The sequence below is a fragment of the Oryctolagus cuniculus genome, chromosome 10 (genome assembly GCF_964237555.1).
Source record: "Oryctolagus cuniculus chromosome 10, mOryCun1.1, whole genome shotgun sequence".
Lineage (NCBI taxonomy): Eukaryota > Metazoa > Chordata > Mammalia > Lagomorpha > Leporidae > Oryctolagus > Oryctolagus cuniculus.
The window spans coordinates 108203539-108220329 of record NC_091441.1 but is presented as its reverse complement, the minus strand read 5'-3'; the positions used below and the strand labels follow the sequence as shown (position 1 = coordinate 108220329).

Genomic DNA, 16791 nt, shown 5'->3' with positions numbered 1-16791 from the left:
CATTCTCTGGAGCTCAGGCTCTAGGAAGAGCGGGTCATAAACTAGTGTGGGATAAAGCAGGAGCCCTGCCTCGTGAGTGTCTCTTAGAGCAGCAGACCACACAGCAGGTCCCCTGTGCTCCCGCAGCCCCGGGCACCCGGCCAGATCGTGGCTCCACTTCTCAACCAAGTCACCGTGATCTTGACTCCTGTGGTCAAGGCAGCACCAGCTCTGCTCGACTCCATGTATGTGATGGCTCAGATCAAGTATCTCTCAGGTAAGCCAGTGGATCCTGGAGACCAGGCAGGGTTGTGTCTTCTCACAGCCCTGTTCGTCTGCTCAGGCACCTGCTGGGATTTCTGTTCGCTCATCCCCAAATCATTGTCCACAAGATGTGTCCACAGGCTTCCTGTCTGGGATATTTTAAACACAGACTGCACAGAGACACAATGGGCCTCTTACCAGGCCTGCCTGCTCCTTCCAGCTTCCAGTCCCCCAGGGATCTTCTGACCTGCACCAGCAGGGGTCTCTCCCATCCAGGCCATTTTTGGATGACTAACTTGATCTGTGCAGGTTATAGTTATTGAACTTGGATAAAGTAGTACTCAAAATAGGCAAAAAAAATTCTCTCACGGAGCTTGCATTTTATTTTTATTTATTTATTTTAAATAATTTTTTTAATCCAGGGCCAGTGCTGTGGCATAGTAGGTTAAGCATCGTGTGTAACACTGGCATCTCATATGGGTGCCAGTTCAAGTCTTTGCCCCTGCACTTCTGATCCAGCTCTCTGCTGTGGCCTGGGAAAGCAGTAGAAGATGGCCTAAGTGTGTGGACCCCTGTACTGTGTGAGAGACCTGGAGGAAGCTCCTGGCTCTGGATCTGTCCAGCTCTGGCCTTTGTGGTCATTTGGGGAGTTAACCAGTGGATGGAAGACCTCCCTCTCTGTCTCTCCCTCTCTAACTCAGCCTCTCAAGTAAATAAGTCATTTATTTATTTGAAAGGCAGAAAGACAAACAAAAATCTCCCACTTCATTTCACAAATGCCCATTATAGTCTGGACTGGACTAGAGCTGGCACAGGTCAAAACCAGAAGCCTGGGGTTCCATCTGGGTCTCCCATGTGGGTGCCAGATATCCAAGTGTTGAGCCGTCACCTGCTGCCTCCCAGGGTGTACATTAGCAGGAAGCTGGAGTTGGGAGCACTGCTGGGACCCAAACCCTGTCTGTCCCACCCCAGGCTGCTCTGGTGTCCTGAGGGCTTCCAAGGATCCAGAGTCCAGTAGCCATGTCTGCCCTTCAGCACTGCCCCGTCTTCATCCCCCACCCCCGCTCATCTGGGTGCTAGTCTGCCCACAACTTCGAGGTCTCCTGGGGACAAGGCCGGGAGGGAGGACTGTAGCCAGCAGATCTGGGGCCAAAGCACAGCCTCTTGCTGCTTAGGTTGCCATGGTGACCTCTTCCCATTTCCACAGCTCACAGGGAAGGAGCAGGGAGTTTGGGACCTGGCAGCAGGGTTTTCCCCACCCACCAGGTTATGGACCCCAAGCAGAAGCTGCTGAGGGACACAGCCGCAGAGAAAAGGGGGGCTCGCCTAGCAGTACATCACATGCATGCCCAGGCCGCTACCACCACCCCAGAAACACCAGCCTGGCAGGCTCCTCGGCCCCCGGTGCCCTTGGGCTCGGAGCTCTGAAGGGCCTGCATTGGAATGCTCACTTCATCCCCTGCAAGCAGAGTGCCTTACATCAGTGGAGCCCCAGGCCTCCCATCTCACAGATAAGGACAGATGTCAATCAGACATGCTGAAGTCCTTCGCATGTGGCATATAGAGCAGGTGCTGCATAAACCGTGGCTGTTGCCATTGCCGTTGTTATTAGGTTTTGTTCTGCTCTTCGGTGTGGGAATTGAAATGTGCGTGGTCCCTGGAGCCTCCAGGTAAAACAGCAAAGTGACTTAGCCAACTCACCAAGGGCTGCAGGGACCAGCGGGGTGTTACACCTGAGTTGTTGGGTTTCCTGGCTTTTGTCTGAGTCAAGGCAGGAACTTGTAGTAGTTTTGGTCTTAGGCAGGAAACTCTTTTTTTTTTTTTTTTTTTTTTGACAGAGTGGACAGTGAGAGAGAGACAGAGAGAAAGGTCTTCCTTTGCCGTTGGTTCACCCCCCAATGGCCACCGCAGCTGGCACACTGCGCTGATCTGAAGGCAGGAGCCAGGTGCATCCTCCTGGTCTCCCATGCAGGTGCAGGGCCCAAGCACCTGGGCCATCCTCCACTGCCTTCCCGGGCCACAGCAGAGAGATGGACTGGAAGAGGGGCAACCAGGACAGAATTCAGCGCCCCAACCGGGACTAGAACCCGGTGTGCCGGCGCCACAGGCGGAGGATTAGCCTAGTGAGCTGCAGTGCAGGCCCTAGGCAGGGAACTCTTGAGTGAGGCAGTAGAAAGCCCGGTCCAGTGCCCAACGTGGCTGTTTCTGAGTAATAACTTGAACCTCATTCTGCCTCTCCAAGGACCCCCACATGGAGAGGTTTATTTGTGATTCCTAGGAGAACTGGAGAATGCCCACAGCACCCTGAAGTGTTGCCTGGAGCTGGACCCCACCTTTGTGGATTCCCACCTCCTCATGGCCCAGATCTACCTGGCTCAAGGCAACTTTGCCATGTGCTCCCACTGCTTGGAGCTGGGTGTCAGCCACAACTTCCAGGTGGGGGTCCTCTGTTCCCTGTGCCTGCTCAGCACCCAGAAGCCCAGCTGGCTGCAGCCCCTGCGCACCCCAGGGTCCCCCTGCTTCCCTCTGTCTCTCTTGCTGGCGTAAAGGGCAGGGGTAGGCTCCTGGGGCTCGTGGGGCTTTCTCCATGGCTGCTTTTCTTGCAGCCACAGAGGCAAACTGGAGCCCCCGCTGTACTGTGTTCCTCCTAGGTTCGAGACCACCCCCTCTACCACTTCATCAAGGCCAGGGCACTCAACAAGTCCGGAGACCACGCAGAGGCCATCAAGACACTGAAAATGATCATGAAGCTGCCCACTGTGAAGGTGGAAGAAGGCAAGAAGTTCCAGGGGCACCCTGTGCAGCCCAGCGAGCGGGTGTCCATCCTACTGGAACTGGCAGATGCCCTCCGGCTGAACGGGGAGCTGGTAGGCAATGGCATGCTCTTTTCCCTTGGGTGCGGGGCATGTTGGAAGCCAAGGAGAGCCTGGAAACCCAGCTCTTTAGTTCTGCCAAACGTCTACTTGTGCTGGTGTTTGAGCCTTTACCGTTTGGGGAGCATGGGCCTTCTCTGCCTTGAAGGCTTCAGTGACTCCCCTTGCCCTCAGGATAAGTTCCCAGCCCAGTGGATCCTGTGTGATCTGCTCTCTGGCTTGCTCACTGTCCCCGTGAAGATCTCAAGGAGGCAGGCCCAGCAGGGCCACCACCAGCGCTTGTGCAGACTAGATACTGCACAGCTGCAATGCCAGTCACATGATGATCTCTAAGAACTATGTCCCCTGGGAGTATTGCAGTGCACAACATGCTTAACTGTATGCGACAGCTCCAGGGCCTTGGAAAGCCCAGGTGGGCAGAGCAGGAAGAACCTGGGCATCCCCAGCTGGTCCGTGGAGGCCGTGAGGAACACGGAGGCGGGGACAAGGCCTGGGGCCAGGGCTGGAATCTGCGTGTTTCCTTGGCCTCACTGGCTGCTGGCCTCAGCACCTTGTGGGAGGGGCCTTGTCCAGGACCCTTCTGTGATCCAGCAGTACTGGGACCTGCAGCCTTCTCCTGGGATGATCTGGGGGAGAGAGAGAGATTTAGCATCTTCCTTAAAGATGGGAAAGTGGAAACGTGTATTTTCCTTCCTTAAGTCTTATAAAAAGGAACAAAAGAACTAAAGTAGAGAAGGACTCTCCCTCTGTAACAAAATGAGGGAACAGCCGTGTGCAGGAGGAGTTGATTCATGCAGTCACTGAGTTGGTCCCTAGTTCCCGAGGACCTCCCGTCCGCCAGGCATTATGATGGGGGCTGGGGACAAAGGTGAGCAAGCCAGTGAGGAGCCCTCTGCTCCCAGAAGTTACCCTGGGCCGCAGCACGAGAAAGCAGGTGCTGGGCCAGGAAGCCTGAGCTGCCAGTGTGGGCTTGGAGCCTTCTGAGCAGAGGATGTGGCCAAGGCACGGGAAAAGCAGGGCCGTTCCTGGAGGAACCCAGTCCCACCCCTGGAGAAGGGCAGGGCTGCTGGACGACAGCCAGCCCGGGGCGTTGTCAAAGAGGAACCGAAAGGAGTCGGCGAAAAGCCCGAGACTCACATCTGTGATAATGAAATGAAGCAACTGTACCTATTAAATGAAAAATGACGTTCGTTTTCAACAAAGAATGGAACCGCTGCTCTCTGCACTCAAAAAACTAGAGAGCTCAGAGTGAAAGTGCAAAGATGGCCTGCCTGGCCAGCAGCAGAGGGGCAGGCTCCAGGCCCAGAGAGGGACCTAAGAGAACTCCACTGACAGGCCCTCAGCTGGAAAAGGTCTTTGAGCAAAAGCAGGAACATGCAAGGGGATGGGCCCTGGGCCTCACAGGGAGGGAGACTGTCAGCAGGTTTTGAGGTCCAGCGAATAATCAGGTTATTACAGTTGGGGGTTCCCGTACCCCAAGCTAGTCAGGCATCGTCTCCTGTCGTCTGGAACCATGGCCATGAACTTGAAAAGGATTTTCTGCCTCCAGAGCTGCTCTGCTCTGCAGACCGCCTTATCCTTGACTTCTGTGTGCCAAGGCTGAGCCCAGCTCTGTCTCCATGTTTTGTGGGGAATTTTTTTTTTAATGATTGATGTATTGATTTGAAAGAGTAACCGAGAGAAAAAGAGATCTTCCTTCCACTGGTTTATTCCCCACCAGTGGCTGCAACAGCTAGGCCTGGGCCAGGCCAAAGCCAGGAGTCAGGAGCTTCATCCGGGTCTCCCACGTGTCTACAAGGCCCCAAGGAGTTCGACCATCTTCTGCTACCTTCCCAGGCACATTAGCAGGGAGTTGGATTGGAAGTGGAGCAGCCAGGACCCAAACCAGCCCTCATATGGGATGCCAGCGCTGCAGGCAGCAGCTTTACCTGCTATACCACAACAGCAACCCTTACATGGTTTTTTGTTTGTTTGTTTGTTTTTTAATATTTTCTGGGGGCCAGCATTGTGGCGCAGTGGGTTAAGCCGTTGCCTGCAGCGCTGGCAACTCCTATGGGCGCTGGTTGGAGCCCTGGCTACTCTACTTCTGATCCAGTTGCCTGCTAATATACCTGGGAAGGCAGTGGAAGATGGCCCAAGTACTTGGCCCCTGCACCTATGTGGGAGACCCAGAAGAAGCCCCTGGCTCCTGGCTTCAGCCTTGCCCAGCCCTGGCCATTGCTGCCATTTGAGGAGTGGATCAGCAGATGGAAGATCTCTCTCTGTCTCTCCCTCTTTCTCTCTGTAACTCTGCCTTTCAAATAAATAAGCCTTTAAAAAAATTATTTTCTGGGCAGGCACTGTGACCAGCAGGTTAGGCCACTGCTTGGGATGCCCACATCCCATATCAGAGTGCTGAGCTGAGTCCCATCTCCTCTGCTTCTGGTCCAGCTTCCTGCTACTGCCTCCTGGGAGGCAACAGATGACAGCTCAAGTGTTTGTGTCCCTGCCTCCTACATAAGAGGCCCAGATGGAGTTCCTGGCTCCTGACTTCAGCTTGACCCAGCTCTGACTGTTGTGGGCATTTAGGGAGTGAACCAGAGGATAGAAGTTTCTCTCTCTTTCTCTGTCCATCCTGTTTTCTGTCATACTGCTTTTCAAATCTTTTTAAAAAGTTTAGTCTACTTGAAATGCCACATGAGAGCAAGAGAGAGAGAGAGAGAGAGAGAGAGAGAGAGAGAGGTCAGTTTTCCGTCTACTCGTTTACTCCCCAAATGGCTGCAATGGCTGAAAACAGACCAGGCTGAAGCCTGGAGCTTGCAGTTCCTTCTGGGTCTCCCGCATGAGTGGCAGGGATCCAAGGACTTGGACCATCTTCTGCTGCTTTCCCAGGTGCATTAGCAGAGAGCTGGATTGGAAGGGAAGCATCCAGGACTCAAACTAGCTCTCCGATATGAGATGCTGGCATCAAAAACAGTGGCTTATCCCACGGCACCACAACACCAGCCTATAAACATTTTATTTATTTATTTTAAAACTTACTTTATTTATCTGAAAGAGTTACAGAGAGAGAAGGGGATAAACAGAGAAAGAGTTCTTGTATCCATTGGTTCCCTCCCCAGATGGCTGCAACGGCTGGGGCTGGGCCAGGCCAAAGCTAGGAACCCGAAGTTCTATCCCGGTCTCCCATGTGGGTGACAGGGGCCCAAGTACTTGGGCCATTCTCTGCTGCCTTCCCGGGCACATTAGCAGAGAGCTGGATTGGAAGCAGAGCTGGGACTTGAGCCGGTGCTCTGATATGGGATCCAGTGTCGCAGCTGGAGGCTTAACCTGCTGTGCCACATCGACAACCCTAAGTAAACATTTTTAAAAAGTTATTGACTTTCATTGTATTTGAAAGGCAGGAAGGCAAAGAGAGATCTTGCGTCTGTTGTTTCACTCAACAAACGCCTACAACACCCAGGGCAGAGTGAAGGCTTGGCCAGCCCAAAGCCAGGAGCCCAGAACTCCATTCAGGTCTCCTGTGTGGGTGTCAGGGACCCAAGTACTTGAGCCATCCCTGCTGCCTCCCTTGGTGTGCATTAGCAAGAAGCTGAATCAGAAACGGAGGAGCTGGGACTTGAACCAGGAACTCTGATAGGAATTGCAAGAGTCCCGAGCAGTGAGCCATCTTCCCGTGTTGTTCCTCGCCCAGGGCAGGAGCGGGAAGGAGGATCACTTTTAGTTTCCCAGGAGGGGCGTTACGTGCTGTGTCAGCCCACCTGCAGCAGATGATGCTACATGGAGGGTCTGTTTGATTCCCGTGACTTAGCACGAGGCCACCAAGGTCATGCAGGATGCCATAAACGAGTTCAGCGGCACGCCGGAGGAGATCCGCGTCACCATCGCCAACGCGGACCTGGCCCTGAGCAAGGGCAACGCGGACATGGCGTTGAGTATGCTGAGAAACATCACGCCCAAGCAGCCCTGCTACATGGAAGCCAAGGAGAAGATGGCCGACATCTACCTGCGCACCCACAAAGACAGGAGCCTCTACGTCGGCTGCTACCGGTGAGCCCCGCAGGCAGCTTGGGGAGAGCCTGTCCCGAGTGGTCCTGGGACCTTCAGCTCGGGTCTGCTGCATGTGTGTGTGGAGTGGGTTTGGTGAAAGCCTGGGCTCTCCCACGGGTTAGGATTTGAGCGCTGGGTCAGTGCGCCCTGCTCACAGGACACAGAATCAAATTGCCGCCCCCCGCCCACGCTTCCCCTACCCCTTGCGTGGAAGCCTGTGGGCCTGGCACCCAGAGCAGATGCCAAGGAACTGTGAGGTCACAGGCCTCCACCCTGCCACTGGCTCTGCCTGACCTTGGAGTGCCAGTGACTCGGCTGTGACCAGTGTCCGAGGTGGCTGCGGATGGAGAGCCATGGTCTCTACAGGACTGGTGCTGGAACCCTGAGGGTGCCTTCCCAGCGCTTCCTTCAGGCCAAACTCCATCTGGGCAGTTTCCGGAGGGCTGGGGGGTGCCGGGGATGAAGGGGCGTCTCGATCCAGTGATCGGAGGCCTGTGGACGACAGGGGGCGTGGTCAGACTGGAGCTTCAGAAAGAGCAGCCTGGCCGCCTCCTAGGGAGGGCTAGGAAAGGGGAGGGATAGGGATGGGAGGGACGCAGGGGTGGGGCTCCAGCCCTTGCCACAGGACAGTGAGGAAGGCCCAGCTCAGGGAGCCAGCACAGGGCCTCGCGCACTGGGTTTTCTGAGGTGTTGGATGACAGAGGCCGCTAGGAAGAGGAGGTTACAGACTCAGAGCGATGAGGGTGTCCAGTTGGCTCTCTGCAGCACACTAGTGTCAGTTTTATGGATAGGAAATCATAGTTACTGGGTGTGAACAGTGCACGGTAAAGTGAGGAGAGCGTTACAGGAGAAGTAGGGGGTGTCGCTGGAGGATTTTATGTATGGGAGGGGGTTTCCATTTATCTTTTAAAACTTCTACATGTATTTTTCAAAACTTAGTGCACATATAAAAATGCTGCATATTTCTGGGGTGCTGTGGCATGCTCTGCTGCATGGCAGTATGTGCAGATATACATCACGTGGTGGCCCATCAGGGGAAATACGTGCATCTCTGCAGATGTTTGCCATGTCTTTACAGTAAAGAAATCCTGACTCCTGTCTCCTAAGTAAAAAAGAGAAATGCACAGTAAATTATCTGTACTCACTCTACCGCATAGCATAACCCCAGGACTTCTTACTCCTGTCTAGCTGCAACCTAGTAGCCACCCATCGATCTGTCCTTACCCCTCCCTCCCTGCTTCTTGCCCCAGGCCCTGGTAACCACCATTAGATTTTTAACTTCTGTAAGCTTTCGAGTTGGGGAGGGAGGGAGGGAGGGAGATATTCTTCTACCCACTGGTTCATTCCCCAAATGGCCAGCTGGGACTGGAACTGGGCCAGGCCCAAGCCAGGAGCTTCCTCCAGGTCTCCCATGTGGGTGCAGGGGCCCAAGTACTTGGGCCTCCTGCTGCTGCTTTCTCAGGTGCATTGTCAGGGAGCTGGATCACAATTAGAGCTGTTGGGACTCGAACCGGGCCCCATATGGGCTGCTGATGCTGCAGACGGCAGCTTAAGCCGCTACGCCACAGTGCCAGCCCCTCGATTCCTCTTGCAGTGAGCTCTGTGAACACCTGCCTGGCCCCCACTCCAGCCTGCTGCTGGGCGATGCTTTCATGAGCATTCAGCAGGTGAGTGAAGGGCCTCACAGTCTCACCAAATGGCTCCCAGCCTCACTCCTCCCACAGGAGAGGAGAAAGACCCCCGGACATTTTCCCTACCAGCCCGAGAAGGCCCTGGAAGTCTACGAAGAGGCCTGTAGAAAGAACCCGCAGGACGCCTCCCTGGTCAGCAGGACCGGACAAGCGTACGTGAAGACACACCAGTACACCAAGGTCGGGCTGGGCCGGGGTGGGCCCCGGTGGTGGTGGGGGGCCAGCCCAGCAGAGGAGGTGGAGGAGGGCGCAGCAGTGGGGGGACTGGATGGGGGGAGCACGATGCCAGGCGCTTGGGGCAGCCCCGCACCCGAGGCCAGCACTTCCTGTTTGCACCAAGGCGGTTAACTACTACGAGGCCGCGCAGAAGATAAGTGGACAGGACTCCGTGCGCCGCCATCTGGCTGAGCTGCTCCTGAAGCTGAAGCAGTTCGGCAGAGCGGAGAAAGTTCTGAAGCAGGCCCTGGCACGCGGCGGCGGTGAGACGGCGTTCTAACCCGCCTCCAGCCCTCAGAGTGGGCGCGCCGTCCCACCGCCTGTGGTGGCCCAGCCCCGCCCACCTAGCCGGCCAAGCAGGGGCCGGGGGACACTGACGCGAGTTTGTGTTTAGCAGCCACAGACATCCCGTCCATGATGAAGGATGTTGAGTGCTTGCTTTTGCTGGCAAAAGTGTACAAGAGCCACAGGAAAGACGACGTCTTGGAAACTCTGAACAAGGTAATGGCCGGTGGGCTGCAGCTCATCACCTGCCGGCTCCTGATGGGAGCTGCAGGTCTGGAAGGCTCCAGACCTCCTCTTCCGAAGAGGACCTGGGTTACACCTCTGACTTTCCACTTATTCTCCATGCTTGGTCTTCCAGTATCAGTGAGCCAGAGTGCTCTGGGCTGGGCTGGGCTGGGCTGGGGAGCACAGGAAGTGAGGCGGTGGTAATAATAGTGATAGCAACAATAGCTCCTGTGCGTTGAAAGCTCCACGCCAGGCTTTTTGCCTTCTTGCTTAGTTCACACTGCGACATTCCCATTGAACAGATGAGGCTCAACGAGGTTAAGAAATCATGCCCAGCATCAGGTACCAGCAAGTGGGGGAGCTGAGGTCAGAGCTGGGTCTGGCTTGTCCAACCCACGTTCTTTCCACGCGGGGCTGCCCCTGACCCTGGAGCCCTTGGCATTCCTGACATAGCTTCCTCACTTTGCCCACCCAAGGGGATGTTGCTGGGCTGTGCTCAGGGGCGGCAGAGAGAGGCCCTCCTCCTGACGCCCTGGGATCGTCTCTCCCTGCCTCCCACTGGCTTCCCATGCACACCCAGCTGCTGCAGCTTAACCCAGCATCCTCATGTCCTCTTGCTGCCTACTTACCTGATCATTTTCTGCCGTGGGTATTTGTGGGGCCGCCTAAGATTCCCAGCAAGGCAACACAAAAACGCAGCCCGTGTGGGGCACCTACCATGTGCTTGTTCTAGCCTGTAGGGAAGCCAAAGCAAATGAGAGACAAGATGTGATGCAGGAGGAGGTAAACAGGTCAGTGTGACAGAGTGTCTTGTTCAGCCCTTGCCTCTGCTCCTGCCCCCGGGGACGTGCCAGCCTGCCTCCTGTGTACCCAGCAGGCGGCCTTGCCTGTCCAGAACAACCCACATTTGTCCAATTGAGTTGCACTTTCTAACACTGTGACTCTGGAAAAAGAGCTTAGAATTTTCTCAAGTGGCATATCAAGCCCTGGGTTTGTTTATTTATTTGAAAGAGTTACAAAGAGGCAGAGAGAGAGAGAGGTCTTCCATCCATTGGTTCACTCCTTCCAAATGGCCACAACAGACGGAGCTGTGCCAATCTGAAGCGAGGAGCCAGGAGCTTCTTCCAGGTCTCCTATTGTGGTTCAGGGGTCCAAGCACTTGGGCCATCCTCTGCTGCTTTCCCAGGCCATAGCAGAGAGCTGGATCGGAAGTGGAGCAGCCGGGACTCGAACCGGCGCCCACATGCTATGCCGACACTACTGGTGATTGCGTTTACTCACTACACCACAGTGTCGGCCCTGCCCTGGGGTTCTGATCCTGGCTTTGTTGGCTTTCCAAGGCCTTTGACTTCCAGTCTCGGATACTGAAGCGCATTCCTCTGGAGCAGCCGGAAGTGATGCCCGCCCAGAAGCAGCTGGCAGCCTCGATCTGCATCCAGTTTGGCGAGCACTACCTGGCAGAGAAGGAGTACACCAAGGCGGCGCGGTCTTACAAGGAGGCTCTCTCCTACTCTCCCGCGGACACCCAGGTGGCTGGCCCTCACAGCTAGGCCCTGTCCCTGCCGTGGGGCACAGCGCCTTGCCTCAGCAAGGCCTGTGCCTCACCTGCACAGGGGCCAGGTCCTTGCCGGCCCTGCCTGAGGAGCTGCCGGCAGAGGCCAGGGGAGGCCAACAGCAGCTCCTGGGGTGAGCGTCCTGTTCCAGCTGACCCCGGCCCTCACCTATCGCAGCCCCTGAAGCAAGGCCGAGCAGGCTCACTCTGGACGGCTGTGTGGGGAAGGCGTTTTCGAAGGTCGTGTTAGTCTGACATTTCCAGGTGTCCCTGGGAAGGTGGGGGGCGGCGGGGGGATGATAGAGGTTGCGGCTGCCAGGGCTCAGCTTCCCGGGGTCATGGAGCTGTGAGGGAGGAGTGGTGTCAGATGAGGGGACAGTGGCTGGAAGTGCTTAGTGACAGATCATTCACTTTATATTCACTCCATAAACCGATACCTAACATGCACCGGGAACTTGTGCTAGGCCTTGGAGATACAGTGGGACAAGATGTGTTCGCTGCCCACAGGTGGCCCCGGGGCAGGGGCAGCCAGATGAGCACATGGGGTGGTTCTAATGCCAGGAAGTGTCCTGACGCTGGAGGATGTGGATCTCAGGGTCTGGGGCCCAGATTGCTCCTGGAGGCTGAGCCAAGGCTCAAGGATGAGTATGGGTTGGGTGGTGGCACCCGTGGGGTGACTGGAGTTCTTACTGGGTGCAGGAACAGGAGGACCAGGGACATCATCCTGGGGAATTTTGAGGCACGGCCATTAGGATTGGGGTATGGGGAAATGAGCTGAGGACATTCCCGGGTTTGTCCCCAGTGTTCCCTGGGGAGTCTGTCACACCAGGCCTTCTCCCAGGTGATGCTGGAGCTGGCACGGATCCACCTGCTTCAGGGGAACCTGGATTTGTGCGAGCAGCACTGTGCCACCCTCCTGCAGATGGAGCAGGCCCACGAGACTGCTTCTGTGGTAGGAGACCCTGGAACCCCCTCGTCCCCGCTCCGCAGGGTCCCTGTGACCAGGTGCAGGCTGCTTGCCAGCCCTGTGTCCTCACAAGCCTCGCTGACCCCTCTCCTAGGGGCTGTCAGACAGTGAAGATCCAGGCTGCACCTGCTCTGCGCTACAGCCTGGAGAAACAGGCTGGCCAGCAGGGGGCAGCAGCAACCTCCCGGGGCTGGTCTGAGGGGAAAGGGTGAGGTTGATTCACTCCAGGGGAAACCACACCCACCGTAGGTGAAGGCGAGGGCGGGACAGGTTCCTGCCTTTTTCCTCCCTGTCACCCAGACTTCTTGTGGGGTCCCTGCAGGGTGGGGTGAGCCTAAGTGGAGAGGCCGGCTCTGTAGGTTAAGGCCCCGCTGGGCTCTACATCTGGCCCCACCTTCCTTCACCCTTCCATTCTCAGCCCAGCCCCACCCCCCACATATCCCCTTCCCCAGGTGGAGCCCACCTTCTGGCCCGTCCTGTGGCGGCTGCCTTGCAGTCCTTTTTGATCTTCCCTTCTTCCCGCCCCCGCCCCCGCGTCCTCACACCCATGCACGATGCTGTCAGCAGTCCCGCAGCCTTGTGTGTCTTCTGCTAGCTCTTGGCTGACCTGATGTTTAGAAAGCAGAAATACGAAGCAGCCATCAGTCTCTACCGCCAAGTCCTGGAGAAAACGCCAGGTAACTACTTTACTCAGCCTGTCACAACTGCCCACACGGGTTCCCACCGAGCCAGGGCCACTCTCCGGGAGAAGGGTGGGCCCTCTCCCCTCCTTCCTGACTGGGCAGAGGAAGCCCCTTCCTCTCTGATTGTTCCCAGAGAAGCAGGAAACTGATAAAGACCCAATGGAACGTGCCGGCCCTTCCCAGGTCCAAGGGGCCAGTTCCTGGTCCCAGGCACTTGGCACTGGACCCAGGACAGCCTGTGTGTCCCCGAGTCACAGCCACCGGGCTTCGCCCAGTCCCCTGCTGAATGAAGTCCCAGCCTCCTGCAGGGAGCGAGAAGCTCCCGGGGCTGAGTAGCTCCATTCCCACTGAGGTTCAGGCTGGAGCCTGGCTGGTGCACAGCGCCGTGCTGCGTAGGTGTTAGCTGCTGTTCTGACTATGTGGAAGCATTATCGTTATTCATTCAGCACTGGAGACCAGCAGAAGCACAGCGGTGTTGCAGTGTCCCCTTGCTCACTCGGCCCACGTGGGCAAGCGTCTCCTGGGTCTTCCAAGGGACCCAGCACCCCCCTTCTTCTCTCCACAGGGGCCACGGGACCCCCATAGGGTTCAGCTATTGGCTCTCACAGCCTGGAGATTTCTGTTCTTGTTTCAGACAATTTTTCGGTATTGGATAAATTGATTGACCTGCTACGAAGAAGCGGCAAACTTGAAGACGCTCCTGCCTTCTTTGAGTTGGCCATGAGAGTGTCCAGCCGGATGCCTCTGGAGCCAGGGTTCAACTACTGCAGAGGCATCTACTGCTGGTGAGTTGGGGGCAGCTGTGTGCAGGGCAGACGAGGCTGTGGCTTAGCGGAAGGAAGCAGACAGCCTCTGGACGCGGAGCCCCGAGGCAAGTGATCCACCCCCCAGAGTGTCCCGGGTACTCCCCCTCTCCCTGATTCTTGGTGCTTCCTGCACTGCAGGCACAGAGGACAGCCCAACGAAGCCTTGAAGTTCCTAAACAAAGCGCGCAAGGACAGCACTTGGGGCCAGAGCGCCACCTGCTACATGGTGCAAATCTGTCTGAACCCAGACAAGGAGATTATGGGTGGAGAGGCTTTGGAGAACCTGTCCGAGAGCAGGTAAGGGTCCGCGGGGAGCGAGCAGGGCCCCGGGGGAGACAGGGAGAGCCTTTGACCCCTGGGTGGAGGCCAGGTGAGGGCCACGTGGGCAGGCTGTGCGTCCCACGCCCCGCAGCGCTGCCGACAGGAAGGAGTCGGAGCAGCACGGCTTGCGCACGGCCGTGAAGCTGCTGTTGGAGTTGTGCCCAAGCTCGGCCCTGGACCACACCCAGCTACGGCTGCTGCAGAACCTCTGCCTGCTGGCCACCCGGGAGAAAGCCAACATGGAGGCGGCGCTGAGCACCTTCATCGAGATAGCCCAGGCCGAGGTGCGGCAGCCGGCGGGGACGGGCGGGCGTTGGGGCAGGGGCCAAGGGGAGGGCCGAGGCGTGCCTACCTCCACTCCGCACCTCGTACACAGAGGGACAGCGTCCCCGCCCTGCTGGCCGTGGCGCAGGCCTACATGCTGCTGAAGCAGGTCCCCAAGGCACGCACGCAGCTGAAGCGCCTGGCCAAGGCCCCCTGGGTGCTGCCCGAGGCCGAGGACCTGGAGAAGAGCTGGCTCCTGCTGGCTGACATCTACTGCCAGAGCGGCAAGTTCGACCTGGCCTCGGAGCTGCTGCGGCGCTGCGTGCAGTACAACAAGGCGAGGGGCTCCCTGGGTCGGGCCAGCTGGGCTGGGGGCAGGCTCCAGGGGCACCGGGAAGGGCTGGAGGGCCTCAGGAATGGAGGAGACCCTGGGGAGGAACCCAGCAAGAAGAGTGGGAACAAGAGAGACACAGGGGTGACAGAGCAGGACGGGAACGGGTGACGGCGTGAGGCTGGAGGACGCACGTAGGGATCGTAGTGGGGGATGCGGAACACAAGGAGGGTGCAGGGCTTAGGACGGGCAGAGGGGCCTTCCGAGGTCACAGTGCAGTGCCAGCGGGAGCAGAGAGGACAGGAGGGCTGAGCTGAAGGGCTATGGGTGGGGAAGGGGGTATGCAGTTCACCCCCTGCAGGGTTGGGGTGCGCCTGGTTCCCTGAGCAGTTTGAGCAGACACAGCTCCCCACCATCGCCCCGTGCATCCGCCCGAGCCCCGCGGTGCCTTCCCCGCCACAAAGGCTCTGCTGGACTCTCCTTGCAGTCATGCAGCAAGGCCTACGAGTACCTGGGCTTCATCATGGAGAAGGAGCAGTCCTACAAAGACGCGGCCACCAATTACGAGCTGGCCTGGAAGTACAGCCATCACGCCAGCCCCGCCATCGGTAAGGCGGCTTGCCATGGTGCACGCAGGGTGCTGGGGAGCGGGGGAAGGTGGGCACCAGCCCCCCACCAGGGCCCTGGCCTCCAGGCCTCTCTACCCTGGTGGTGGTGGGAACCAGAGGGGTTCTCGGGTCATCAGGGTACCACCTTCTCCACTCCCCCTGCTCCTGGACAGGATTCAAACTCGCTTTCAACTACTTGAAGGACAAGAAATTTGTGGAGGCCATTGAGATCTGCCACAGAGTAAGCCCCCCACAGCAGCTGGGAGGGCCTGGGGTGGGGCGGGGCACCCCGCCTGGCGCTGCCCACCCGGTTCTGTCTCTCTCAGGTCCTCGCGGAGTACCCCAACTACCCGAAGATCAGAGAAGAGATTCTGGTGAAGGCGCAAGGCTCCCTGAAGCCCTAGCTGCGGTCAGGCGGAGGCTTTGTGCAGGGGTGGGCGGCGGGGCGGCCGAGAAAGGGGAATGCGGACAATGACATATGCTTCCCCACTTCCAAACCATGTGTGATTTATTCTGAATCACGCCTCACCTAGCTTAAGGGGCATCCCGAAGCTTCGCGTTCTGGAAGCACAGGAAGTCCTGTGGCTCTGAGGAGGAAGGACCTCAGCTGGCTTAGCATGTGCAGGGCTCGTCTGGCACCTGCACCACAGACTCTGGGGCGCCCTGCCTGCCGTGAGGGTGTGGCGGTTAACACGCGCCCTGCAGAGGGTTCTCCCTCGGGGCTTCCCTGTCCTGGGCGGTCCTCAGCGTCCTGGAGCTAGGAAAGCGGGGAGACTGCTCTCCCTGCCACGCTGCCCACCGGGCCCGCCCTGGCAGTGGGCCCAGGCTGCCGCGGGCAGAGGGCCCAGATAGCAAGACCAGCTGCACGAGGCCCCCACAGCCGAGGTTGCAAGGGCCATTGTCCCACCCTGTCTGTACAGTCTGTCCCTTCCCCCCAAGTCTCAGCTGGCTCCTGCTGGTCCCCACCAGTTTGGGTAACTCTGATAGCCCTTGCCTGGCACAGGGAGACACGTGCCAAAGAAAAACCGTGCCCACTTCAGCTTTCGCAGAAGACCTAGGCCAACTAACCCTCCTCCAGAAACCCTGTGGAGATGAATAATGCCCATTGTAACTGGCGAAGGGTGACAGAGGTCACCTTTGCTGTGTCCCAACACTGCTCTTCCTGTTTTTCAGGACGGCAGCAATGGGCCTGCGTGGCCTCAGGGAAAGGAACTCAGGAGGCCTGGGATCTTCCCACGTGACCTCCCCGATTCCCTCCCCTTCCCCAGTCTCCACGCCTGGCAGGACGTTAGACGGAGTCTGTTTCCCAAATCGTGGTACAGGTCTCCCAGCGACAGATGGCAGGCGTTCTAAAGTTTAGTAACTGTGGGTTCATACATCATTATTTTTTACATTTTTTTACTTGAGAGAAAGAGAGCACCCCCGCTTCTACTTGTTCACTCCCTGGGCCAGGCCAAAGCCAGGAGCTAGGAACTGGGAACTGGGAACTGAGTCCAGCTCTCCCACATGGGTGGCAGGGACCCAACTACTTGAGCCATCACTTGCTGTCTCCCAGGGTCTACATTAGCAGGAAGCGGAAATCAACCAGAGCTGGGGATTGAACCCAGATACCCAGGTACTTAGCCAGTAGGCTAAGTGTCTGCTATATATCATTTTTATGCAACAGAAAAAAACAAACAAACAAAAAAAACAGCTCA

General features: G+C 57.4%; 1 protein-coding gene across 4 annotated transcripts in view; it reads left to right on the top strand.

The window, feature by feature from the left end:
* Window positions 1-15591, top strand: part of TTC21A (tetratricopeptide repeat domain 21A) — a 35606-nt gene extending 20015 nt beyond the window's left edge. The window contains exons 12-29 of one of the 4 annotated variants that reach the window (XM_051852632.2): window positions 127-256; window positions 2522-2679; window positions 2895-3110; window positions 6907-7145; window positions 8740-8812; window positions 8906-9016; window positions 9177-9315; window positions 9450-9553; window positions 10903-11091; window positions 11956-12066; window positions 12677-12758; window positions 13399-13549; window positions 13709-13867; window positions 13983-14175; window positions 14268-14492; window positions 14974-15094; window positions 15268-15335; window positions 15421-15591. In XM_051852632.2, the coding sequence (XP_051708592.2) occupies window positions 127-256; window positions 2522-2679; window positions 2895-3110; window positions 6907-7145; window positions 8740-8812; window positions 8906-9016; window positions 9177-9315; window positions 9450-9553; window positions 10903-11091; window positions 11956-12066; window positions 12677-12758; window positions 13399-13549; window positions 13709-13867; window positions 13983-14175; window positions 14268-14492; window positions 14974-15094; window positions 15268-15335; window positions 15421-15498 (2547 nt within the window). In that variant the 3' untranslated portion in view covers window positions 15499-15591. Of the gene's footprint in view, window positions 1-126; window positions 257-2521; window positions 2680-2894; window positions 3111-6906; window positions 7146-8739; window positions 8813-8905; window positions 9017-9176; window positions 9316-9446; window positions 9554-10902; window positions 11092-11955; window positions 12067-12676; window positions 12759-13398; window positions 13550-13708; window positions 13868-13982; window positions 14176-14267; window positions 14493-14973; window positions 15095-15267; window positions 15336-15420 lie in introns of all 4 variants that reach the window. The other 3 variants (XM_051852631.2, XM_070051005.1, XM_051852633.2) reach the window with 3 other exon arrangements.
* Window positions 15592-16791: the final 1200 nt, after the last annotated feature.